At 38.7% G+C, this 26950-nt stretch overlaps 2 protein-coding genes across 2 annotated transcripts in view; both read left to right on the top strand.

The window, feature by feature from the left end:
• The window catches only part of NLRP14 (NLR family pyrin domain containing 14), a 29880-nt gene extending 19604 nt beyond the window's left edge, over window positions 1–10276 (top strand). Inside the window, exons 9-11 of the mRNA XM_054582519.1 lie at window positions 1970–2140; window positions 9255–9425; window positions 10141–10276. Coding sequence (XP_054438494.1) covers window positions 1970–2140; window positions 9255–9425; window positions 10141–10276 — 478 coding nt within the window. The remainder of the gene's footprint in view (window positions 1–1969; window positions 2141–9254; window positions 9426–10140) is intronic.
• A 7138-nt stretch (window positions 10277–17414) lies between these two features.
• On the top strand, window positions 17415–18759 carry RBMXL2 (RBMX like 2). The gene has a single exon (XM_054582510.1). It carries the CDS (start codon window positions 17575–17577, stop codon window positions 18757–18759), a length of 1185 nt encoding a protein of 394 aa, XP_054438485.1. The 5' UTR covers window positions 17415–17574.
• The last annotated feature ends 8191 nt before the right edge of the window (window positions 18760–26950 follow it).

The following is a 26950-nucleotide window of genomic DNA, read 5'->3' as shown; positions in this document are numbered from 1 at the left end:
TACTACTGTGAGGGGAAGGAAGGTATGGAAAGAAAGGCTAAGTATCAGAAACAAAAACAACAAACATACAGCTGGTACATTCTCCTTCATTCTGCTGGTGTCTGGCTGGGAAAATCTGTTCATCAGACTTTTTTAAGCGATTAATACAGTAATTGCAGTCACTTCCCTCAGGTAGGGAGGACCAGAGCCACCAGGCTGAACAGTAGACACTTTATTTTTCCCTTGGTTGTGCCCCAGTGCCTCTGCTGTGTCCTTTATCTTACATCCAGGAAGCTGAAATTGTGCTCTACTAGTTTATCTTTCTAAAATTCAGTTTTATAATTGGGTTAACTTTTAAAGAAACTGGGAAGGGAATTTTTTTAAATACCCCACAGTTCAGTCATTCTTTAACAACACTGCATTTATTCTTGTTATGTTCTCTCTTGCTCTGTGAATAGGTATGCATTCATACACACAATATATGTATGTGTAATTGTGATTATTGTGTAGACGTGACTTGGAGGTTTCCTTTTCACATGACACTATTTTAGAAACACATTTAAACACTGACATACAATTATCTTACTGATTATTTTAATGCTTGCACAATGTTTAATATTTCATTATGTGAATATTGTAGGCAGAGTGAAGCAAGATATAAGTGTCACTTAGCAATCTCAGCTCACTTTCCCACTAGGGCCTCCCATGGGACTGACTAGTAGCCTGTATGGGTCATTAAGGGTCTAGCCCCAACATTGTTTTTTTAGAACTATAAATTCAAGATTGTTGGTATATCTAGAGGTGTTTGGCTTGACTGGACTGACTCATGATAGCCACATTTTTAAATGAGTTTACTTGTCACATCTATAAACACTGCAGTGATTGAATTATTCAGTCCAATAAGCACCTGTACTTCCTTTAGGAAACTATATATGATGTGGGTTTACAATATGAATTTCTTGACATTTCCTTGATTATTATTCAATTGGAAGATAAAATTTTACTTAATGGGAATTATCACTAAATCCAATGCCTTTATTTCAGCTCCAGAGATATAATTTCTAAGTGTCGTATACACAGAATGTATTAGTTTAGCCCATTTTCTCTCCTTAGTGTTGCTGTAAATACAGACTAATTTGTGCTTGCTTAGTTACCTTCATAGTCTCTGTAGGCCATGCCAATTCTCTCAACCATTGTTTACAACAAATATGAGCTAGACGCTGAGGGGACTAAATGTTATTACTATGTTGTTGTGTTTGTCCTGAAGTAACTCATAAAATGCTGATAGTAGGGAAATAAATGCCAGATCCAATCTATTCCATATTTGGTTGTAAGGGTAGGACAAAAGTGTCAAGGAGCAAGGAATGGGACAGAGGAAACATGGGTCAGCTTCGGTTTGAAAGAGGAAGGGGATTTTGTTATGTGTAGTTATCCTAGGCAGAAGGAAAGAAGAGAGAAGAGGAGGAGAATGAGGATAGGTATGGTAAACTTGGAAAATAACAGGTAGTATGGTTGGAGAATAGGGTGGGAACAAAAGAGGGAAAGAGAACACTTCAGGCCAGATTGTAAATGCTCTTGAATGTCCTATGAAAGACAGGAAAAAAATACCTTTTTATGCATAAGCTTCTTGATTCTTTGGAGATAACGCTTTGAGATAGATTCCTGAAAAGCATTTTTATATCAAAAATATATTAGAAACAGAAAGTATAGATACCAGTTCCTTGGAAAAGCTTATAATATCGTTTAGTATTGGTAGGAATAAGTGTTCATATCCTTGATTTGGAAGAAAGCAGTTTTACCTACTGTTTTTTCTGCTAATCAAGAAATCCCATCTGTTCCTACTAGTAATGTTATACCTTTCTATGTGCATCCTGAATTATAGATAGAAAAGGGTCTGAAAAAAGGCTCAAATACCTGAGCATCTCTTCCAGGAATAAATTAATTAAGCCTCATAACGAAAGGTCTTACTTTTCTTTTGTATTCCTTGCAGACTGATGGGTTGTGTTCTCACAAGTGCATGTTGTCTGGATCTGGCTTCTGCTATTGTGAACAACCCGAACCTGAGGAGCCTGGACCTTGGGAACAATGACTTGCAGGATGATGGAGTCAAAATTCTATGTGAAGCTTTGAGACATCCAAACTGTAATATTCAGAGGCTTGGGTGAGTTCAGTTTTCCATTAGGAAAATGATAGCTAGTTGGCGGCTAGTATAGCTAGAAGAAATTTACTATATGGAGAGAGAATGGAAAATAGACAGGGTTAGAACGTAAGTTACTCTCAGAAATGAAAATCTGATTTTCAAATATATGGATCAATGTGTGATATATGTTAGTATAAAGCCATAGTTCACATTTCTTTGCATCCTTCTCAGTACCTCAGACAGGGTATGTATTAAATAAATGGTACTTAATTTAGGTCTTCACATTCTATTATACTTCAGATATATCCCATCTGGCCTTATATTAATGATTCTTATTAAATCTGAGATTTTACTAATCATCTTCTATCTAGAAAAATTCTACCAATGCTCTTAAGAAGCTTGCAATCTAATAAAATCTTATCCTATATTCTATATACTTATCTTCAATCAAATATTGCTTATATTTTTATTTTCTTTTTAAAATCTTGAACTAATATTGGAGAGTACATTTTTAATCATACAGCATGAATTATCGACTTCTGGGTCAAAAATTTTGCTTTACATGTGGGAAGCCCAGACACTATGATATGTCTCTCTGAATCTTCCAAAAAAGTGTTGCTTTATCCTGTGTTTCCATTGACTGTTTATATATATTTATCACAGCAATGATGATGCTGTAACTGTTGGGGCTGAATTTTATTTTTGTCCTACTTATCTAATAAGTTAGCCTATTTCTGTTTCATGGCTGCTGGTAGGAGACACAGAATCCAATCAGAGACAGAGGGCTTTTTAGTACTCGTAGCATAGCCTTACAAGCATTAGGCATGTTTGTGAGTTTCCTTTGTGCCCTAAGTCCCACTGTGGATGCTTGCACATGCAGCCCTTTGTATCCTCAGAGAGGAACATTGAGTTGGGGGACTCACCATTTTACAGCAAGCAGTGAGCAAACCTGCTCTTTGTCCAGGAAGGGGAGACGTTACCTCATCCCTCAAGGCTGCTTGTTCCACATGCATCCTAGGAAATAGCTCAGGTAAAGAGTTCTCAGGGCCTTTCATTTTTGTCAGCAAAAATATAGAAGGGCTAAAGACCCATAGATGAATGTGTCCCAACAACATCCACTCCTTTTTAGCACCCAGTACAGTCTTGGCTTCTGGTGTACTCTCACAAGGTTGTGCCGCTCCATTGACCATTCTGATTAATCTGACAAACAGGGACCGGGACCAAATGTGTTCAGTTTGTCTCGCATTTAATTAAAGCCACTATCAATAGGAATCCAAGCACAGGATGAGGTCAAATTGCAGTATTGATTTCCACTGTGTGCTCAAGGTCCTGGACTCAGCCAATTGAGGCAGGCGTAGGGAGGAACAATATGTCCTAATATCCATCATAAGTCATAATAGGGAGTTTAGAACGACCTGCTGATCTTGGTGTCATTATCAGTAAATAAAGGGGACAAAAGATGGGTCACAAGCAGTCCCATCCCTAATAAAGAGACATTCAATGGGCCACACTTCCCTACATGCAACCATGTAACATATAGCACCGGTCACTGCAGTGTGGGATCTCTTGTTATATTTCACTTGGGTCACCATTGCAGTAATTAGCTTGTATCAGGTGCACAGTGACCCTGAGTAGTTACAGCTGCTTTGTTGCCATCCATGGCCTACCCCAGGCTCTTCTCGCAACAGGAAGCTCAGAAGTTTATATCAGTGAGACTGAAACAAGGTTGTACCTGTTGTTGTGTTTGTAAACACATGAGAGGTGTCCACACTTGGGGGCCGCCACCAATGGTTTCAGGAACAGCAGAAGAGTTAAGGCCTGCCACATCTACATGAGATGTTTTGTTTTCATAGCATGCAGGCAGCATGACAACTGGGCTGTAGGTCAGGTTGCCAGCCACAGCTGCTCTGTGATGAAAGAAGATCACGGAATTATTTTGCCAAGCAGCATTGTTGGATCTGGTTTTTTTTGGGGGGGGGTGGGGGGGGGAGAGAGAGAGAGTCTTCATTGTTCCCTGTGGTCCCTGCACCTCTCAGGTTCTGAAGTGTTCCTTCCTAGGTATTGGTGGTATACTCTTCCCCCCAGCCATAAAGTCGGTGTGTTTCCTATTCCAGTGTCTGTAACTTCACTGTGTCTCTGATCATCCCCCACTTGTACCCAGACCTTCAGTCTATAAGGATTAGGTGGAAGCGGGACAAAAGCAATGTCACAGATTTTACAGAAAGCCATTCTGCCCCACGCCTAGGCTCGTGTCTAGTATTGTACTCAGTCAAATGATCATTATCCTCATGATTTAGGGCCTAGTTAATCCAAAAGAGAAATCCAGGTGTCTGATCTAAGTTTGAACACCATACACTTGTTGGTGTGCCACCTGGAGGATGTATCAATCAGGCTGGCCTGGAGTCACTGTTGGGGGAGGAAAAGCATCATGCCCAGGAATGGTCAGGATGCAATCCTGAAACTTCAAAATAGCTCCATATAACCTTCTATCACTTTCATCCTCATCATAGTTCAACAGGTGGCCAAAAATAGGTGAACCATTTCAGGAGGTAGCTATATGAGCAAACTGCCCTGCTAAGGTATGTAAATCAGGAGTTGGTGAGGAAGGTAGAGTCAGAAACGTTTTTTATTTAATTCTGAGGGGCTGTTCCAGAGCTCAACAATACCAGATACTTGTGGATGGCAGAGACCTTGGAATGTGCCTTGAATACTTTGACTATTGACCCATTGTTTTCTTGAAATAGAGGACATGGGTGCTATACCCCTTGATTTTTTGCATATCTGAAAATATCTTCTTTTCCTGTGAACTTGAAAGATTTCTTAGCTATGTTCATATTATTTTGATCATCCTTCTTCTGAGGGTTTTCCAGAGAGTCCACTGCCTAATGCTAGCATTGAAACTAGCTGTAGAAAAGTCCAAAGCCAGCTGATTCTTTCCCTTCACTGTCCTTATCTGTTAAAAGTACTTTTCAGCATTTTCACAACTTCTAAAAATACACTTAGGAATATATAGGATGGATTGGGAAAAAAATCAAGCAAAAGAAGTAAGAGTTTTAGGTCTAGCTGGTGTGGCTCAGGGAACTGAGCACTAGCCTGTGAACCAAAGGGTTGCCGGTTCGATTCCCATTGTAGGGCTCATGCCAGGGTTGCAGGCCAGGTCCCCCGCAGGGGGTGCCTGAAATGCAATCACACATTCATATTTCTCTCTTTCTCCCTCCCTTTCCCTCTCTAAAAATAAATAAATATAATCTTTTTTTTTAAAAAAAAAAAAGTTTTAAAAGAGCAAAGAGAATTACAGATAAGGAAGACAAGCAAGAGATCCAACATAAGCATAATTAGTGAATCTACAATAAAAAAAATTGAATAGATAAGTAAAAATTAAAGATAGAAAGCCCTACCCCCCCCCGCCCCCAAAAGAGCACCGTCTTCAGATTTAAAAGGCATACCATTTCCCCAGAAAATATTAATAAAGAAAAGTCAACACAAGACACATTATTGAACCTGTGGACATCCAGGCCTAAATAAAAAGTATTTTTTAACAAATAAGGACACTGAAAGGGGAAGAATCTGCTGGTTCCAGACTTTTCTATAGCTAGTTTCAATGCCATAAGATAGTGACTGGAAAACTGCCAGGGGAAGCATGACCAAAACACTGTGAACACAGCCAGGTGGTCATCTCAAGTCATTCAGCAGTAGGGAAAATACACTTGTCCCCTTCTAATGTGACTTTTATCCTACAACATTACTTTTATTTTCCTCTCCTGTTATTTTTAAGCTCTGCCGAATCACATTTTAAGCATTTTCATTATGAAATATAAACTAAATACAGAAAAGAGAATAAAACTGATACTTAAAAAATGAAAAATGTATGTAACCCACACCCTGATCAGGAAATTGAATTTTCCCGGCTAACTAAATTCTCTTCAGTCATCCCTTCAGAATCCCAACTTCTGCCTTCTCCCCAAGAAGCCGTCATTATCCTGACTTTATACAGTGAGCCACAAGTGCATGGAAACAATATAGTGGAATTTTGCCTGATTTTGAACTTTATATACATGTAATCATACGTTATGTATTCTTCTGTGTCAATTATTGTTTTGGGTTTTTGGTGTTTTTTTCTTTTTCTTTTTTCTTTTTTTTTTTTTTGCTTAGTGTTATGATTGTACAGGTCTGCCCTGGCCAGGTGGCTCAGTTGGTTGGAGCGTCCTCTCGTACACCAAGAGCTTGCAGGTTTAATTCCTGGTCAGAGCACATACCTAGATTGTAGGTTCTATCCCTGGTTGTGGCACACACAGGAGGCAACCAACTGATGTTTCTCTCTCACATCAGTGTTTTTCTGTGTCTCTCTCTAAAGTCAATAAACATGTCCTTGGGTGAGGATTAAAAAACATTTTTAAAGGAGTCATCCAGTTGTTTCATGTAGGTATAGTTAGTTCATTTTTATTTCTGTAGATTTTGACGAATGACCACACCAAAAATTATAATAACTATTATATTGAAGGTGGACTTTTGGGTTGTTTTCATTTTTTTTCTTTTATGAATGAATGATGCTATAAATACTTTAATGCATGAATTCTAAGTCACATGCGTACACATTTATCTAGGTTAAATAATTCAGAGTGGACTTATGTCATAAGGGAATATATGTCTTCAAATTGATCTGATACTGTCAAAAAGATGGTACCAACTTGTTTTACCACTGCCAGTGTGTAAGAGTTCCTACTGTTGTCTACTCTTGGCAATTTTGTCAGGCTTAATTTTTAAAATTTTAGCCAGTCAGGTATGTGTTTTGGCATATGATTGTGTAACATTGGAATAATTTCTTTTTTGAGCTTTGTAGAAATTTCTGGTGAAGCTATATGATCTGAAGTTCCTTTGTGTGGTGACTTTTTTGACTACTGATTTAATTTTTAAAATAATTATACATTTCTATAGGTTTTCTATTACTGAGTAACCTTGGTAAGTAATAATATTCCTGTGCTTTTATCTATTCATCTAAATTTTAAAACTTATTGGCAAGTGTCTAGTACCATTATTTGCTTAATTTCTGAATCATCTCTAGTGATTTAGATATCTAGTGATGTTTCATTATTGTTCCTATCTTATTTCTTTTCTTCTACTTTAGTTGAGTTTATTTTACCGTTCTTTTTCTAAATTCCTGAACTGCATGTTTAGCTCGTAAATATTTCTTCTTTTCCAACACAGACCTAAATTAAGGTTATGATTTTCCTTCAAATCATTGCATTAACTTCATCTTCCAAGTTTTGATATTATCTGAAGTGTTGTCATTATTTTTGAGTCCAAGCTGTTTGACTGCCCTTATGATTTTTTTCTTTAACCCATGGATTATTTTAAAGTGTATTCCTTGCTTTTCAAATATAAGAGCAGTTTCTTGTTCTCTTTTTATATTTACTCTCTAGCATTGTGGTCTGAGAACATACGTGGTTTCAGTTCTTTGAAACATCAGGTGACATTTGCTCATGCCATAGTATATAGTCAGTTTTTATATGTGCTCAACAGTGCACTTGGAAAGAATATAAAGAGCTGTTGGTCGCAGTATTTCATATCAGTGAAAATTGTTAATCCTGTTGTTCAATCGTCTATATTTTTAGTGAATATTTTTCTAGATAATTTAATTACTATGAAAAGTGTTTAAAATTTCCTTTATAATTGCAGATTTGTTTTTCATTTTGTAGTTGTGTTTATTTCTTGTATTTTTTTCATTGAATTTATGGGGGTGACATTGGTTCTCAAAACCACTCAGGTTTCAAGTGTACAACTAAATAAAACATCATCTGCACACTGCATCACCCCAAGCAAAGTGTCTTTCCGTCCATTTCCCTCCCACCCCCCCGCCCCCCGCCGGGCTTTGTCTACCTCCACCCAGTCTCCACCCCTCTTTCCCTCTGGCCATCACCACACTGTTGTCTGTGTCTATGGGTTATACATGTATGATTTTTGGCTAATCCCTTCACTTTCTTTCATCTAGTCTCCCCTCCCCAACACAGCTGTCAGTCTGTTCCATGTATCCATGTGTCTGTTTCTATTTTGTTCTATTTTGTTCATTAAATTCCACATATAAGTGAGGTCATATGACATTTGTCTTTTTCTGACTGGCTTATTTCACTTAGCATAATAATCTCCATGCTGTCACAAAAGGTAATATTTCCTTCTTTTCTGCAGCCACGTGGTATTCCATCGTGTAAATATACCACAGCTTATTTAACTGTTATTAGTAACTACAAATTTAGAATATTTCCTGCTGAATTCTTGATAATCTTTTATGTTTTATAATACTTTTTACCCTACCATTTATTTTATGTGATCTTTGTGCACTTTGTGTCATAATTAGTGGTCGGACTATTGATCCACTCTGTTAATGTGTGTTCCATGTGGGCAGCAACTTTAAAAAAAAAAATTCTGTATACTCATTATCTATATAGGCACTCAATTGTTGAATGACTAGGTAAACATTAGGGTGAAAATTAAATTTCACTTAGTTGGTTAGGCGGAATCATCAGGTATAGAAGATTAAATTTAACATATTTCCTTAGTTCATAGTATTGTATCATTGGTTTATGCAAGGGCCCATTGACCGTTGGTTGGTTAGTTGGTTAATTTATCTCCTCTAACTATTCTCTTTCCCACCTGTAGGCAACTGATGTAATGTGTTTGAAATTTGCTATAGAATTGTGTGTATCCTTGTAAAAGATGTGATTTTTTTTTTTTTTTTGTGCATGTATTTTTATTTGCATAAATGACATGGTGCTAGAGACCTTACTATATACCTTACTTTTTAAACAATACTGTATTTCTAAAATCTACTTATGTTGCTCTGTTTTTAATGCTCTTTAAGGATTCGACTACTTTATAGTTTTTCTTAGTGTGCTTCCATATTTTATTTATTTCCTGGACTATAATTATGAATTTATAATTCACAATATTGGAAGGGATATATTCAGCCTATAAATATCTAGAATGATGATTACTGTAAGTACTTACATTTCTTAAATTTCTCCTAAATTGTACTCATCTTTTTAAACCTCTAGTTATCCTCCACTCCCAGCTCACAGTTCTCCTGTGTGCTTGCTCTCTGTCATGGGTTAATTTTATCTTTAGTCTCTCTTCCCTGCAGGCTGGAATACTGTGGTTTGACCTCACTCTGTTGTCAGGATCTCTCCTCTACTCTTAGCAGCAACCAAAGACTGATAAAAATGAACCTGACACAGAATACCTTAGGTTGTGAAGGAATTAGGAAATTATGTGAAGTCTTGAGGTCTACCCAATGTAAACTACAAGTCCTAGGGTAAGTCTTCATTGGCTTCCTGGGGCGAAAGTTTTCAGGGATGGGGGGCTGGGGGAGCCACTCATTTACTGCAGGCCTCCGGATCAACCTGATTGTGGATCTTCGGGTATTTTCAAGGCCCTTATTTGTTTTTCTCCTATAGAACACTGAACTTTGAGAGACATGTGTAGGATAGCGGTTAAGAGCCATGAACTCTAGAGCCAGACTGCCTGAGTTTGAACTCGGGCCTTGCGGCTCACTACATATTTGAACTTGTGCTAGTCCCCAGACTGTGTGTGTTTCAGTTACCTTTTCTGTAAAATGGGTGAAATGAATATCTACACATAGGCTTATTGTAAGGATTGATCACCTGAGTCAGTATAGATGGTCTTTAAAACAGTGGCTACATAATAAACAGTGTATATGTTACCTGTTTTCACCATCATTACTAATACTATTTTGCTTGACTTAAAAAAAAGGTGGGGGGAGGGCTCTTGGAGGATCCTTTTAAATTTTAATCTATTTATCCCTTTCTCTTCTATATTTTATTTTTCTTCAACTGTAGTATCCCCCTCAGCATATCCCTCAGTTTCCCTTTCTACTCCCCAGCCATGTTAGTATTCTCTCTATACTTTCAAAGAACAGTTCCGCTACCCCATAGAAATAAATTTCCCAGAGAAAGTAAAGGGCTGTGGGAAAATTAAGTGCCAGAAGAGATGTTCCCTTGTTTTCTCAGGTTGTACAAAGAGGCATTTGATGAGGAAGCCCAGAAGCTGCTGGAAGCTGTGGGAGTTAGCAACCCACGCCTAGTCATGAAGCATGATTTTAATGACCATAACGAAGAAGATGGCTCCTGGTGGCAGTGTTTCTGATTTGAAGAACTTGATATTCTTGAAAAAGTAAAAGACAGACCTCGGAGTGACAAGGCCTAGGAGTCTCAGCTTTCAATACCCTGTGCGCAGACATACTGCATTTGATGTCTGTTAGATATATGTTAATCACTCTCTGTAAAATGTCTGTTATACTTCACATAGGAGTTTGGGAGGCTAAAATAAAATGAAAAATATAAAGCTCTGTGAGAAGTGTACCATGATGTTTTTAATGAGATGCAGAGCTTAAGAATCCAGATGTGAGAAGCCTAGAAATGCTTCTAGAGGGTGGGGCCAGGGAAGAGCACCTCATTTTCCTTTCTCTTCATCCCCACTGCCATGCCTTGGTTCACAGCCTCGTCATCTCTGGTAGGTTTTATTGAATGCTTTTCTGTGTGCTTTCTTGGGACCACTGGTGTCACAATTACTTGGGTGTTTCTTAAAATGCATATTCCTGAGCCGCATACTAAACTTACTGCATCAGACTATCTGAGCGAGGGTCCTAGGAACTGGCATTTTTAATACTTCCCAAGCAATTCTTTGGTGTACTAATATTTGAGAATCACTAGTCTCATTAGAAAAGGGCGTCCACTTATGCAGTGGCCATTTTCTGTAGCCTTTTGTTAAGATATAAGGAGACAAAGATTATTGGGGTTAGAGTGAAAAACAGGTTCCTCTGTTTGATAGAAAACATGGTGCAGTAAAATTTTCTGTAAAAAAAAAAAAAAAAGGTTTGGTTATTGCTATGTAACAAACATTGCCAAAACTTAGTGGCTTCAAATAATAACCATGTCATTATATGTCATGACTTAGTGGATTAGAATTCAGAAAGCGTTCAGCTAAGCATTACTTATGCTCCACATGAACATACCTGGAGTCCCTTGGTGGTAGTCAGCTGACAGCCAAATTGCTCTGGAAGCCTCACGATGACTTTATTCACATGCCTGGTACCTCAGAGAGGATGGCTGGAAGGCTGGGTTTGGTTGGGCCCCTCCACCCTCTAGTCTTAGAGCCTCTCCACATGGACTCTCCAGCAGAGAATATAAAGTCCTTAATGGGAGTTCAGGGTTTGAAGAGGCCAAGTGGATGTTGCCAATTCTCTTAAAAGGTAGGCTCAGAACCGGCATAAAGTCATTCTGTCTTACTCCATTGGTTGAAACAGTACCGGCCAGCCAGATTCAAGGGCGGTCACTTCTTGAAGCTTGATGGACGTGTGAAAAAATGTGTAGCATTCTTTAGTCCACTATAAACTCTTATTTTTTTTTCCTCCCTGTCTGTAGGAGATAAAGTCTCTCAGCTGATATAATAGCCCCTGAGACAATATGGGAGGGATGGAGAAAAAAGTGGGCCAGGGCAGTTAGAAGGGGGCAGATGGCAATCATGTGAAATTGTATAGGTAATGTTATTGGAGCTGATATCTATGTAGAACAGGGATATGGCCGACATTTCTCATAGATGATACCTAGAAGAGAGGTCCTAACGGAGGTTGATGCCCAGTGATGAGAGTCATGCTGGCTAGAGAAAGCTAGCCTCGAGCTTTTGGAACAGGTGCAGAAAAGTAAGTACAGTAGTCACCCCTTGTCCATAGGGCATACTTTCCACGACCTTCAGTGGATGGATGCCTGAAACTGCAGATAGTACAGAAACCAATACACAGTATGTTTTTTCCTATACATACATACCTTTTCACTTAAAGGAAGCACTCTATGGCTTCTCTTTGGTATATCTGAATTGCCAGCATCACTTCTCTCACACTTTGGGGCCAGTAAGAGTTACTTGAACACAAGCACTGTGGTACTGCAACAGTCGATGATCTGATTACCGAGAAGGCTAGACTACTAAGTGACTAAGGGTGGGGAGCATATACACCAAGGACAAAGTGTGAACAAAGGGACTATACATGTTCTGTGCAGAATGGAGTTGGGACAGTGTGAGATTTCATCACTCAGAAAAGCACACAATATAAGACTTAGGAATTATGTCTGGATTTCCCATGTAATATGTTTGGACCATGGTTGACCTTGGGTAACGGAAACCACCAAACTCAAAACTGGGTTTGGGGGAACTACTGTACGCATCAGAAGTGGCATTCCTTTCACACAGCAGCCTTGGGCTGCAGTAAGCATCTTATCCTTCAGACAACAGACACCAGTATTTCCAGGCAAAACTCCAAGGAATTGATAAATGTTGCTTATCAAGGTGATTTCTACCAAACTTTCAGATAGAGGAAAATTCTTGTGTTTTTTTAAAACCATTTCAGAGCACAATAGAGGAAGATAATTTTCTTATTTCGTTTTATAAAGCTACAAAAACCATACTAGAACCTCACAAAGAGAGCATTAGGAGAAATTTACAGTTGAATGTCACGCGTATGTATGCAGACACCGAATACAAATATTTGAAAATTAACTACAACATTTCATTAAAATACTTCATGACTATCATAACAAAAGTGCAAGAGAGGACAGTTATTAGGAGGAATGTTGTAGTTGATATCACTTATTGATGAAGAAAAACCAAATAATCACCATATATATCAAAAAGGCATGCAGTAAAATTTAGTCTTTTTTGTCAAGTACTTTTTTATAACATGATGAGGAATGTTTACCCTAAACTAAGAACAGTATACTAGAAGCTTTGCCATTTAAATTTTAAAAACATGTCACGTAGCACAGCTATTACATAATCCAAAAGCCAGGATTGGGGTGAGGCAACTGAGGCGCTATTTTCAGGGTTGTATCAGTTCAGTGTTCGATATTGTCTTTATTAAAATTTGGTATTTGGTTATGGATGTGTATTAATTTTGATTTTTAAAAATGTACTAAAATATCTTAATTTCTCAGTTTTGGGGGGTATCTCCTCAAATTTTGTCAGCTAAATCACTCCCCTCATCCTAAACACAGCCTTGGGTTAGGAAGTGTTTGCAATTTTAAATAGTGTCGTTAAGAATCAAATAGCACGGTCAAAGAATCAAACAGGGTTGTCAAAACAAACTATAGCTTTGTTGTTTACATTTTATCTTTTTAAAAACTTATTTTGTAAAATACTATTGTGTTATTCTGTTATCTTTGAATTTGTCCTGTCAATATGATAAGTTCTTATAAGATCCTTATTTCCAGCCTTTTTTCCTCTTTAATTGTAAGGATTAAAGCTATAAATTTCCCTTTATGTATATTTTAGCCAAATCTCCAAGCTTGTATATGGAGTACATTCATTAGCATCCATGTCCAAATATTTTCTGATTCACACTAGAATATTTTTTTCCTGTGACCCATATGTCACATAAAAGTATCCTTGTCAATTTATAAATGTAGGCATTAAACATTCTTGTTTATGTGTGTAACTAGTTGCACATTTTGACCTGTGAAGTAGCTTTAAAGATGATACCCAATGTTGAGTTATCTTTCCAATCAGAAATTAAGGGGTGAAAGAAAACAGTAACTACTATGGTAACTGTTTGGCTTCTCATATTATTTGTGAGATAGTAAGGAACCAAAATGAGGAAAAAAGGAAAAATGAGGGTGTAGATTATACAGGCCTGGTCCAGAATCTTGGAATATTTGCCCACAACAGATGTCATCTCCTTCACCTTCTTAAAGTTTAAATTTTAAAAATCTGTTTCTTGAACAATCCAGTTAGGTGTTAGGTGTAAGAGCTTTCTTTAAATGGGAAGCATAAATCCAAGCATTAACACATTTAGATTTGGTCATATATGGATTAGTTAAGAGTACCTGAACTTTTGGAGGGATCAGGTAGGAAGGAAGAAATAAATGTTTTAACCTCACTTACAAAGGTGTAATTTACCAAATTGTCATAGGCCATAGGTAACTTAAGAGAAAACAATTTCTTATGTCTGGGAAATAAAGATCAAACACCAGCAACATTTTATATAAAAAAATTATAAAAATTATAATCATTCTTATCAGTTCATTTAGTTCCATGTTATTAATGAAACTAGACCATCTTCTTACACTATATACTAGAATAAACTTAAAATGGTTAAAGACCTAAATGTAAGACCTGAAACCATAAAACTCCAAAAGAAATCATAGGCAGTAAACTCCCTGACATTGCTCTTAGTAATATTTTTTCTGATATAGCTCCTTGGGCAAGGGAAACAAAGAATAAACAAATGGGACTACATCTCAAACTAAAAAATTTTTCCAGAACAAAGGAAACCACTAACAAAACTTAAAAGACAGCCTACCAATTGGAAGAAGATATTCATCAATGATATGTCTGCAAAGGGATTAGTATCCAAAATTTATAAAGAACTCATACAACTTAACACCAAAAAAGCTCAAACAATCCAATTAAAGAACTGGCAGCATACTTGAATAGACATTTCAAGGAGGACATACAGACAGCCAATAGACATATGAAAATATGCTCTATGTCAATAATCATAAGAGAAATGAAAACTAAAACCACAATGAGATATTACCTCACACCTGTCAGAATGGTTATCAATAAATTAACAAAGAAGTGTTGGTGAGAATGTAGATAGAGAAAAGGAAACAACCCTTGTGCGCTGCAAGGGATTGCAAATTGGTATAGCCCCTATAGAAAACAGTATGGAGTTTCCTCAAAAAACTAAAAATGGAACTGCCTTATGATCCACAATTTCACTTCTGAGTATTTAACCAAAGAAATCCAAAACACTAATTCGAAAAGATACATGCACTCCTGTGTTCATTGCAATGATACTTACAACAGCCAAGGTGTGAAAGCAACCCAAGTGCCCATCAATAGATGAGTGAATAAAAAAGCTGTAGTACATATTCACAATGTAATATTACTTGGCCATTAAAAAGAATGAAATCTTACCTTTTTGCAACAGCATGGATGGGCCTACAGGGTATTATGTATGCTAAATGAAATAAGCCAGTCAGAGAAAGACAAATACCCTATGATTTCACTTATATGTGGAATCTAAAGAATACTATAGATAAAGCAGACACAGACTCATGGATACAGAGAAAAGACTGATGGTTGGCAGAGGGGGGAGAGAGCGTGAAAAAGGTGAAGGGATGAAGTGCAAATTGGCAATTACCAAATAGGCAGATGTAAAGTACAGCATAGGGAATATAGTCAATAATATTGTACTGTGTATGGTGCCAGGTGTGTATTAGACTTAGAAGGATCACTTTAATTATATAAATGTCTAACCACTATGCTTTAAACCTGAAACTATTATAAAATAAGATTGAATGTAAACTGTCCTTGACAAATTAAAAAAGAGCTCAGAGGCTGTAAGCAATGTAACAGCACTGTTGTTTGAACTGAAGAAAAGCCTTGTTACAACTAGGAATTTAAAAATAATTTTAAAAAATTAGAACACACTAAGTTGCTTATTTTCAAATCTACATATTAATTTCTGGATTTCTGGATGATTAAACGGTGAACTATTAAAATGGAATAGATTCAAAATAAAGTCATGTCTGTTTAGTAAATTAAGTGAAAGTTAAAACTAAAAACTAAAAAAAGCACTATGTATGCCAGCTCAGTACAAGTTGTTAATTAGTCCATATAGAATAAATTTTAAACTTAGATGCAACAATTAGAAGAAATATTTTTTAAAAACTCAATGCACTAAGTGTCCTACCTAAAAATTTAGAACAAAAATATACAAACTGTTAATCCAAATGATGTGGAAAAAAGGAAAGAAATAGCAAATAAAATCAAAACAGGGGATCAGCAAAGAAAAAAGCCTTGTTCTTTGAAAAAATAAACTTCTGATAAGACATAAAAAAGCAAGCAAAACTCTACTTAAAATAAACTTTCAAATTAAACAAAACTACATAACTCTTAGAAAAGTGCATCCTGAAAAATCGAGTAAAGAAAAAATTTTTAAAAATTGGAAAAACTGAAAAATTAATGAAAAAATCTCCCCAGCTGAGTATAAGAAAGGAAATCACAGGGCAATATCCTTTATGCTCAAAAATGTAAAATTTCTAAGTATGAAGAAACAAAAATTATATATTTGAAAATGAATAATCTCAAGTTTACCTAAGAAATGTGATTTAATAATAAATATCTGTTACTGCAATTTATCACATGAACTGATGTGATGCATTTAGCCTTAACTTCCATTCATCCATGGTAAAAAAAATATTAAAACCTTAAAAGCATCCCCAGTAAAGTCGGAGAGATCATAAAAATGCCTGCTTTCACTACCTCTCTCAACATTATATAGGTATTGCAATAAACAAATGTAAGACATGTACACATATGCACAAATGGACTTCACATGACTTTTAACTTTTCACCACAGCAACCTTTGGGGAAAAAAATACTACTTTTTAAAATACAGCCCCAAAGCACATTAAATACAGTTTTTAAAGTATTTTTAAATATTCAAGTCTCAAGGATACATTCACCAAGTTACTCTTCACACTTTGGAGAATATTTTAAGGAACAAATTTGAATTCCGTAAACTTTTTTTAATGAACCCACAATAGTTTTTTATCCTCATTGAAGAGGAAGAGGTGAAGACTTCAGTTTGTTAGGCTTGCTCAAAAACTACTTAGATGATTGTCCAAGTGCTCTCACGTTTTGCCTTTATTTTGTCGTAACGTGACTTTCTGTACAATAACACCTTTAGTTGAACGGGTGGTTTCAACGCTACATCTCTGAACGCTTCGAAGGTTGGAAAACGAAGAAAATGGTGCATCGAAAGAACTTCGTATTCCACCAACAGCCCACTCTCAAATCATCTCTTCCCCTGTGGCAAAAAATCAAATACACTTTATGTACAAACTGCATTTTAAAACTTTTGAATTACTATGTCATTTTTTAAAGAACTTTTTTCTGCTTAAAAGTAGTTCGGGTAACTTTAATAGTAATGCATTATAATTCTCATTAAGAATAACGGGAAAAACAATCCTTTTTTTCTACCTAACAGTTTTTCACGACATTTCGGGGGAAACCTTAAAAACAAACCAGGGCCAGATCAGTAAAGTTTAAAAAAGGGGTAAAGTAAGTCGCGAAACTGCAGACCTTCACCTACAGCGATCGCAGTCCTGGAACACCCCACCAATCAGTACTAGCAGGAGCCCTGCCAACCAATCAGAACTAGCAGGAGCCCTGCCAACCTGCCAACCAATCACAACTGACAGGAGCCCTGCCAGTCTGCGGGAACCAGTCCCAGGCGGCACAATCCGGAGCATTCCACCTGCGCAGCAGGGGGCGGCAACTGAGGTTCTGGACTCCACGACGACGCGCTGCCCGACCGGTAGGGAGCCGCCCTAGGTGAGCAGGCTAGAAGGCCACGACCGCCACAGGCCACTTACCCTGCCGACATGGTTGAAGCGGATCGCCCTGGGAAGCTCTTCATTGGCGGGCTCAGCCCCGAAATCGACGAGAAAACCCTCGAGGCCGAGTTCGGCAAGTACGGCCGCGTCATCGAGGTGCTGTTGATGAAAGATAGAGAAACCAACAAGTCCAGAGGCTTCGCGTTCGTCACTTTCGAAAGCCCCGCCGACGCCAAGGCCGCCGTCAGAGACATGAATGGCAAGTCCCTGGATGGTAAGGCCATCAAAGTAGCCCAGGCCACCAAACCGGCGTTTGAGAGCGGCCGGCGGGGCCCGCTGCCGCCGTCCCGCAGCCGCGGCCGCCCGAGGGGCCTGCGCGGGGCCCGTGGGGGTGGCGTCGGCCCGCGGCGTTCTCCCTCCCGGGGTGGGTCCGCCGACGACGGCGGTTATGCGGGGGATTTCGACTTGAGGTCGTCCAGGGCTCCAATGCCCATGAAGCGCGGGCCGCCGCCGCGAAGGGCCGGCCCGTCCCCTAAGAGGGCCGCGCCGTCGGGCCCGACTCGCAGTAGCAGTGGCAGTGGAATGCGCGGGCGGGCCCCGACCGCGCGCGGGCGAGACGGCTATGCGGTCCCGCCTCGTCGGGAGCCGCCACCCCCGCGCCGGGACCCCTACCCGGGCCCCTGGGAGGAGGGCTACTCACCCAGGGACAGCTACTCGAGCCGAGACTACCCGAGCGCCCGCGACTCCCGGGATTTCGCTCCCTCGCCCCGAGAGTACACCTATCGCGATTACGGCCACTCCAGTGCCCGAGACGACTTTCCATCGAGAGGCTACGGCGACCGAGACGGCTACGGCGGTCGCGGCCGTGATTACGCGGATCATCCGAGTGGAGGCTCCTACCGAGATCCTTTCGAGAGCTACGGGGACCCGCGCAGCGGCAACCCTGCGCGGGGACCCCCGCCATCTTACGGCAGCAGAGGCCGCTACGACGAGTACCGGGGCTGCTCGCCCGACGCCTACGGCGGCCGCGACAGTTATGGCGGCGGCCGGAGCGACCGCTACTCGAGGGGCCGCGACCGGGTCGACAGAGCCGATCGCGGGCTGCCCCCGTCCCTGGAAAGGGGCTGCCCTCCGCCGCGCGATTCTTACAGCCGGTCGGGCCGCCGGGCTCCCCGAGGTGGAGGCCGCCTAGGAAGCCGCTCGGAGAGAGGGGGAGGCCGGAGCAGATACTAAAGTTCGGCTAGTATCTTGGGACCAAAAATCGTCCTCTAAGAAACTAACGAAGAGAAGACCTTGTTCTATGGTAACTACCCAAGGACTAGTACAAGGAAGAGTTGTTTTCGCCTTTTGAGACTTTCCTGTTAACTTTCTCTCCCATAATTTTTGTGCTTTTGAGAGGAAAAAGTTAAAACTCGTTTAATTTCGTTTTGGAATTGTTAACGTTTCTTTCAACAAGCTGTTTAAAAGCATGACTTGAATCTGCGTACTGGTCTTCTTATATTTCCAAGTAGAAATTCTGCTAAAGTCGTCTTCCCTTCTCAATTTTTCCTGGTAAATGAGGCAAACAGTTCTAAGATCGTTTACAGATATCTGCCCACCTAAATGGAAAAATGGATCATTCTGTCCAAATCAATTAGATTTTGGGAGGAGGGGGAAGGGGAAGTGGGAGGGATTGGCGTATGCCAATTCAGATTTCAGGGGGTCTTTGAAACTGAATCTCAGTGTTGCCAGTATTAGCAAACGACCAGCAACAACAAAAACCACTTAAATTAGAGGCTTATGTAAAGAAAGTTCTCTTCATAAATCAAAAAAAGCAAATGGATAACGCTGGCCATATTTTGCCTTTTTGCTTTTTCTTTGGGCATCTGCAAAATTTCTGTCCCCTTGCTCCCCAAAACATCATTCATGTGTGTAGGGTGAGGATGGAATACTAAATAAAAGATTTGGCCAACCAATCACAAAACTGCAAAACTAAGACCAAACAACATAAGTTAATAGCATTTATTTTCACCACCACCAAATTATTCAGAAACCACTAAAAAATATACCAATGGTGGATTTGGGGACCTTAATGGCTTCCATTACTAACTCCAAAGCTACTTGCCCTTGGCACTAGAGCCAGCTGCTGGCTTCTGTGGAAAGAACTGGGCTTATTCTGCTAAGGGTGGAAGAATTAAATGTGAGCAGCATCAGAAGCTCAGAAAATCCCTGAGAAAGTTTGGCATTCAACATCTGAGGATTTCAACTTGGTGTGAGATTTGGGTCTGCCCTGTCCACAAAGGCAAGGGGATGGGTTGAGTGTTCCATATCTGAAGGTGGACAAAGGGCTTGAGTAGACAAAAATCAGAGAGTCTTCCTCCAGGGTGACTCAGGAGGGATATAACAGTCTCCTTTTTTCACCTCAAGCTCAGGGCAAGAAACACCTTTTCCACTCTACACCTGTGGAATTCCCATATTTATCTGAGAGAAGGTAATTGTACGGTCAAGGGACTCTAGCAGCCAGAGAAAGGAGGCTTAGGTTAAAAATACTAGGATCCATGATCAGCGTAATACTGGAAGAAACAGACAAATACCTCAACAACAAAATACTTAGAGATCTGAATGTAACACACTGACACACACAACTCTAAAAACATTTTTTGACAAAATAATAAAGTAGGTGATTTACAGGAAAGGCTACATTAGTGGCCCAGAAGACCAAATGTAAGAAATAGCTCAAAAAAAAAAAAATTCCTGGAATTAATCTAGCAAAAATGGGTAAAACCTTTATGGAAAAAATTATTAATCTTTATTAAAGGACATAACAGAAGACTAAATAAAAGGAGAGTCATATCATGAAATGGTTGGGAAAACTTTATCGTAACTGTTCTCAACCTCACCAAATTAATTTGGAAAATCAATACAACTTCAAGTGAAATTACATGATTTTTTTTTCCACACAGCTCCCCTCCCCTCTTTCCTAATAACACCGTTTATTTGTGTTGATCAACGATGGAATACTAAATAAGAGATTTGGCCAACAAATCACAAAACAAAAAAAATAGATTCGTTTCACTATCAACAAATTATTAAGACAGGTTAAAAAAAGACTAATGGGAAATTTAGTTAACTCCAAAACTTTTATGGTGAAATAAAGAGCAAGAAGAGCAAAAGCAATTCTCAAAAACAATTAGGACTCATTCTACTTACTCATTCCTCCAAAGCAATGCTTACAAATCAATTTAAGAAAAAACACCAAGAAAAAATAATTTTGGCAATGCTTAGTAATTTTGGAGTATGCATACCCTTTGGCATATTACAAAGTTATAGTAATTTAAACTGTGTTCAGCAAACAGACTAGTAGACCAAAGTAGTGAGCCTAGAAAAAGGCCCACTTGGATATGAAAACATGGTATATGACAGAGGTAGCTTTAAAAAGCATTAGGGAAAGGATGGATCTTTTTAACACCTATCTCTTTGCAAAACGATAAAATGAAATTTCCTAACAGCATACACAATAATATATTCTAGATGTTTTGAACATGTAAATGTGAAGAGGAAATTTTTTAAATACAAGAAAATTAAGAAGAAATGTATCACACTGGGGTAGAGAATTCCTGTTTAAGCCGTAAAAAGCACAAACCTAGAAGAAAAACATTGCTATAATCGTCCACATCATTTGTTAAGATATTTTTATGATAAAAGACACTGCTGAAAGATGTAAAACTATAATTTGGAATAATTTATTTGTATTGAAATAACTTACAAAAGAATGGTTAGAAATTAAGGAAAAACAGCAAGAAAAAAATAATTGTGGCAATGTCTAATAATGTTGGAGGGTGCCTACCCTATGATCCAGAAATTTCACTTCAAGGAGAGAATCTAGAGAAATTTTCACATGTACACAAGGAGATAAACAAAAGATTGGGCCTACAGCTTTCTTTGAATGTTTAAAAAGTAGAAACAGCCTACCTGGAGAGGATTCAACTGAGGTTTATTTTTATAATGGAGTTCCATGTAGAAGCTAATGAGAGTCGACCAGACCCACAAGTATCGACATAGGTAAATATCAAAATATTTGGAGGTAAAGGGCAAATTGCGTAAGTGTAGGTTATATTAGTAAAAGTACAGATGTATGATTGGAGTGATACACAAAAAGGGTATTTTGTGTTAGGAGGAAAGAAGATGGGATGACAAATAGAGGATTTGAGGTGAATCTAATTTTCTGTATCTTAAAAAGGGGTTTTAAGCAAAAATGACAATGTTAACACCTTAAATTTCCGTGGTCTACACATTGGCATCTCATTGTTACTCCATTTGAAAGGTAATTTTAAAATACTTCATAACAGATTGTAATATGAAAAATAGAGCTTAGCACAGCACCAGCATGTAATGGCTACTCAAAATGTTACCTATTCTGAAACTATCCCAGCTGCAACACTCTTATCTTGACAGTAATTCTCCTAGCTTTATTCTCTCATCAATATTGGTGATTTTTTATTGTTTGATTCAGTTTATAGAGCCTTCTTATCCTAGAATGTTGTCATAGCTAGCTCACCATATCCTTAAGGGTAGAAATTGCAAATGTGAGAAACAAATAAATATTAGTGCACTTTTTGACATTCTTTTTGAAACAGAATAGCTATTTCTGAACAATAATCTCTTACATGTTGAAACTATTAATTTTTTTTTAAAAAGCTGAGGTGCAAACATTGGAAAATAAAGACTTACCCAGAGGTTTAAATCAATAACAGACAAAGATCATAACAGACAAAGGCTGTGAATTTCTCATGTATATAAATAATAGCCCCAATATTTCTTTACTGAATATTAATGTATTAAAGATATCTTTGTAGGAAACTATGAAAGAGATCTATTCAATTTGTAGGAAAATAGGAAATAGATCTAGTCAGTTTGGAACTCTTGTTTATAATTCATTTCATGATGATGAGCAAGAGGAGCAGGGAACAAATCAGGTGTTTTGCAAGACTTATTCCTTGGGTATAATTTAAGAAATGTACCTCTCATAACCAAAACATTTTTTCTCTCTATCTTGAACTTGCCTACTCAGCTTGTGCCTGAGAACCCCATCTGCACATTCCTTCTGTCCAGAATAGGGTTCCAGGAGCATCCTAACTGTCCATAGGGCAATTGACAACATTACTGAGTATTTCCCCACCAGGTGAGGGTTGAGCATCTTCTGTCTCTGACTGCAACCTGAATTCTACTCTGGATCCTGGGGCTCTTTTGGATGCTAGAGGTAGACTTATTTCCCCTTTTTTCGTTAGTTCCCCTTTTTCCCTAGTTCCCCTTTTTTCCATGCCTCAGGTCAGGTAATATGGGAAGACTTTTCTGCCTGCGTTCCTCCTACCTGTTGCCTCTAATTTCTCAGCCTTCAGATTACATTAGGTCCATAAGCCTTCGTTTTAGGCTTTATCTTAAAGGTAATACGATTTTCCTCCTCCACAAAAAATTTCCTCTTTTGGGCCTTTTTAAGAATTCACCAAGCAGAATCAGACTATGTTGCTTTACTTTGCCCACATGGATTCCAGTGGTAGTGGGGGATTCCTTTCCGAATCTGTACGTTCTGTTTGTGGTGACATTTCTTCGGAAGCTAATTTCTCTTGCAGCACATTGAAGAACTCTTTAAAAGTGGTTCTGAGTCTTACCGTTTTGTGAATGACATTGGATACGAGTATCAAAGGCAAAAAAAACTAATTCTGGAGGAACTACACGGCAACGATGACCACTTCCAATGTATTCCACTAACATTTATTAAAATACTACAGGAGAATTAAAAACTATGAGTATCTGTTACAAAGTTTTTAGGAAAAATACAGATGAAAAAGTATTGAGGCTTCGCCATAGTGTTTGGAGGCTGCTTATTATAGTAGAAAGGCAATCTTTCAGTCATGTGTTTGAGTCCTCATTCTGTTACTTATGTGGCTTGGGTGATTTTCTTAAAAACTTTGACCTTCAGTTTTTTTTCATGTGTGATGGTGGTGATAATCATAAAAATTTTGAAAGTTAATGCATACAAAGCATGCAGCATAGTACCTGGAATGCCACATGCTTTATATGCATTAAATGGTAGTACCACAACATTCTACACACAGCAGTAACCTAGGTTTTCCTTTGGAATTTATCTTTTCCACTTACCAGTAAAATTGCTATGTACTAAAAGTCTTCAGAAAAGTTCAAATTGAGGGTTTTACTGCATTTATTCTATCTATATTCATGCAGATTGAAATCTTGGCAACATATTTGACTCTTTACAGCCCTCATTTATATTCTGCTATTGCTGCCACTGCCTTCTCTACTTCTTGACAGCTAGGATGACCCAGAATTGCCACCAGCGGACTCAGTGCCCAATTCCTAACCAGTCTGAGGTGAAGTAGATGTTATTATCAAGACCTTGAGTCCTTCAAATCTTGCAGTGTTTAGAATTTTACTCTGGCATAATTGGCTTGGAGGGAATTCACTTTACCCCATAAATAAAGTACCTAGTGCAGTGCCTGGATTTTTTAAAGTGAGGCTAATACTTTTTTTTTACAATTGAGTTAGGGCCTGCTGCACCTAGGGAAGTCCCTGAGTTACGGAAGAGTATAGCGATCTGGAATAAGTGTGGGATCTAGTAAACCTGAATTCAAATCCTACATCCACCAGTTCACTAACTGTGTGACCTTAGGTTAATTAATAACTCTCTGCTTTGTTTTTCTTACTTAAAAAATAGAGACAAGCATGCTCACCTCATGTGGTTGGTTGTCCATCTGTTAATTAGATCCAATATTGAGCAGGTATATGTGTAGTACCCACTATATGTGAAGTACTGTGCTAATGCCATGCTGACAAGGCAAACAGCAAAGTAGCACACATACTTGGCTGCTGAATTCACGTGCGTTAAGACAGGTTCACAGAGACAGAGGAGTAGCAGTTGGTGGGCACCCAGATGCATTCCAGGGGAATATACAGAGATGCAGGATTGGACATCAGCTTTTCGAGAGAACTCCTACTTTTGGGGTCTGGGGCTTTTGAGTTAATAGTACAGAAGTACCAGCCCCACCCTAGAATAATTAGGGGTTAGGATATAATAATAGTACGTAACAGAGCCTTAGCTTTAACCTTCTTGTGACTCGGTGCTCATGGCTAGGATTTGAAGGAACTAGGTATTGATAATGAAATCTTACTTCAGACTTGTCAAAAAAATGGGACACTGCGACTCCTGGTGGAAGTTTTTGTCTAGCTCGGCTGTCAAGAACAGAAAAGGCAGAGAAAGTAGAATTAGAATATAAATGGGGGTGGCGAAGATGTTACCCCGAATAACACATCTTTTAAGGTGGTGTGGGGGCAGGGTCCAAAGTCTTGCAGTTGAAGCCCTGTGGAACACAGCAAACTAGTGGCAGGATTTGCTGCATCAGCATTCGTGGTAAGGGAAGCACTAGCCCTGTCCTAATAATCTTAGCTGTAGGGGAAACCGCAGTCCAGGCTGTGCAGCTGACCACAACTGATGGCCTTAAAAACAGCCTTATTAACCAGTTTCCGCTAAACTTTGTGTAAGGCCAGTCTTTTTCTGAGAGGCCACTCTGCTGGGGATTAGTTTTGGACAAGTTAATTCTCTCTTAGCTAAGCAACGGAGACACTGATGCACAAAAGTAGACATTATTACTCCTCAAAGGGATCAATTTTCAAACGAGAAGCTAGATTTTGGTTAAAAATATGAAATATTAACTATTGCAAGCATGAAAGAGTTGCACAGTGCTGTGAGATACTATATATTATTAAAGGTTTGATGTAATTTAGAACATCAGAGTTGTTTAAGGAAGAAATGGAATTAAGATGTGAAGGATAAGGAAGAACTGGATTGCTGTGAAAATTAAATGAGAATGTATTAAAGCAAGTAGCACATAGTAAGCTCAGTAAATAGAGGCTGTGAGGTTTTTTGTTTGTTTTATTGTTCAGTTACAGTTGTCCCCACCCCCCTATTACTCTCCTCCTGCTTTACCCACCCCGACCTCCCACAATCAATCCCCCACCATTGTCTTTGTCCGTGGGTCCCTTACACATGTTCCTTGACAACCCTTCCCCTTCATTCTGCCATAATCTTCTCCCCTCTGGTCACTGTCAGTTCTTTATTTCCGTGGTCTCTGGTTCTATTTTACTCACTTGTTTGCTTAGTTGATTAGGTTCCTGTTATAGGTGAGATCATGTGGTATTTGTCTCACTGCCTGGTTTATTTCACTTAGCATAATGCTCTCCAGATCCATCCATGCTGTTGAGAAGGGTAGGGGTTCCTTCTTTCTTTCTGCTGTGTGGTATTCCACTGTGTAAATGTAGCACAGTTTTTTGATCCACTCATTTATTGCTGTTCTTTTTTGACATCAAGATAGTTTTTTGCTTGAAGTTTAAGCTATTTAGATAAGGGTGAAGGAACACAGGTGGATCACTAATATTAATTAAAGAAGACATACCGTGAGGTTGACTACCAGGAGAGCAAAAATGAGGAACAACACAATATGAATCAAGAAATAAGAAAAGCAGAAAATACAAAATCAGTTTGAGGAAAAAATGAAATAGGAAAAAATGAATAGGTAAAATGTAGAAACTGAGAAACGGTCATGGAATGTCCAGATTACTCTTCTGGAATGAACTGCGTATTCACGGATACTCCCTTTAATGCCTGAGTCACCTTTACAGAGGAAGTCACTTCTAAAGGTGTCAGGGCTATTTGAGATGAACCAGATGCTGTCTTATCCTCAAGGCACTCAAAATCTAGTGAGAGTGACAGTTGTTCTGCATCAAACTTCCTACAATGCAAAACAGGGAGAGATAAGTACTATGAGATAGGCATGGGCAGTGTTCTAAGGGAACAAATGAATTCCAGTTAGAGAAAGGTTTTTCAGAGGATGTGAACTTCATGGATTTCCTGAAACAAGGAAGCTCATCTTTAGTGCGTGTATGCTACCCATTTTAGAGATAAGTCCTTTTGTTTATATTTGTAGTTCATTTTAGGATTGTCCTCAGCTTTGTTCATTTTATTTTCCCTCTTTGTTAATTTAAATTTATTTTATTCCATTGCCAATTGAAAGCCATTGAGACTTCTGAAGATTGGAGTGGTGATCTGAGCTGCACTTGACTATTATATCTCTGGCATCTGAAATATAGACCACAGAGAAAGGCTGGAGCTCCGTGGAGGGCCATCCTATGCATGATATATTCCATTTTTTTAATAACAAAATTGCTCTAACGAGTTAAGCTGGGTGGACAAAAGTACAGTGGAACCTGGGTTCTCAAACTTAGTTCATTACAAAAGGTTGACTAAAGTGATTTGTTTGAAACCAAATCATACTTAACCCATTCGCTCCCTTGTCACCTGAGAGGCATGTGACTGATCATACAGGTATCAGCATGAAAGGGTTGTCTGGTCGAGAACCAAAGTTTTGTTCGA

This window comes from Pteronotus mesoamericanus, unplaced genomic scaffold (assembly GCF_021234165.1).
Source record: "Pteronotus mesoamericanus isolate MK-2021 breed Mesoamerican mustached bat unplaced genomic scaffold, CSHL_Meso_final contig_1189, whole genome shotgun sequence".
NCBI classification, from domain to species: domain Eukaryota; kingdom Metazoa; phylum Chordata; class Mammalia; order Chiroptera; family Mormoopidae; genus Pteronotus; species Pteronotus mesoamericanus.
This window is presented reverse-complemented; position numbering and strand designations above follow the sequence as displayed.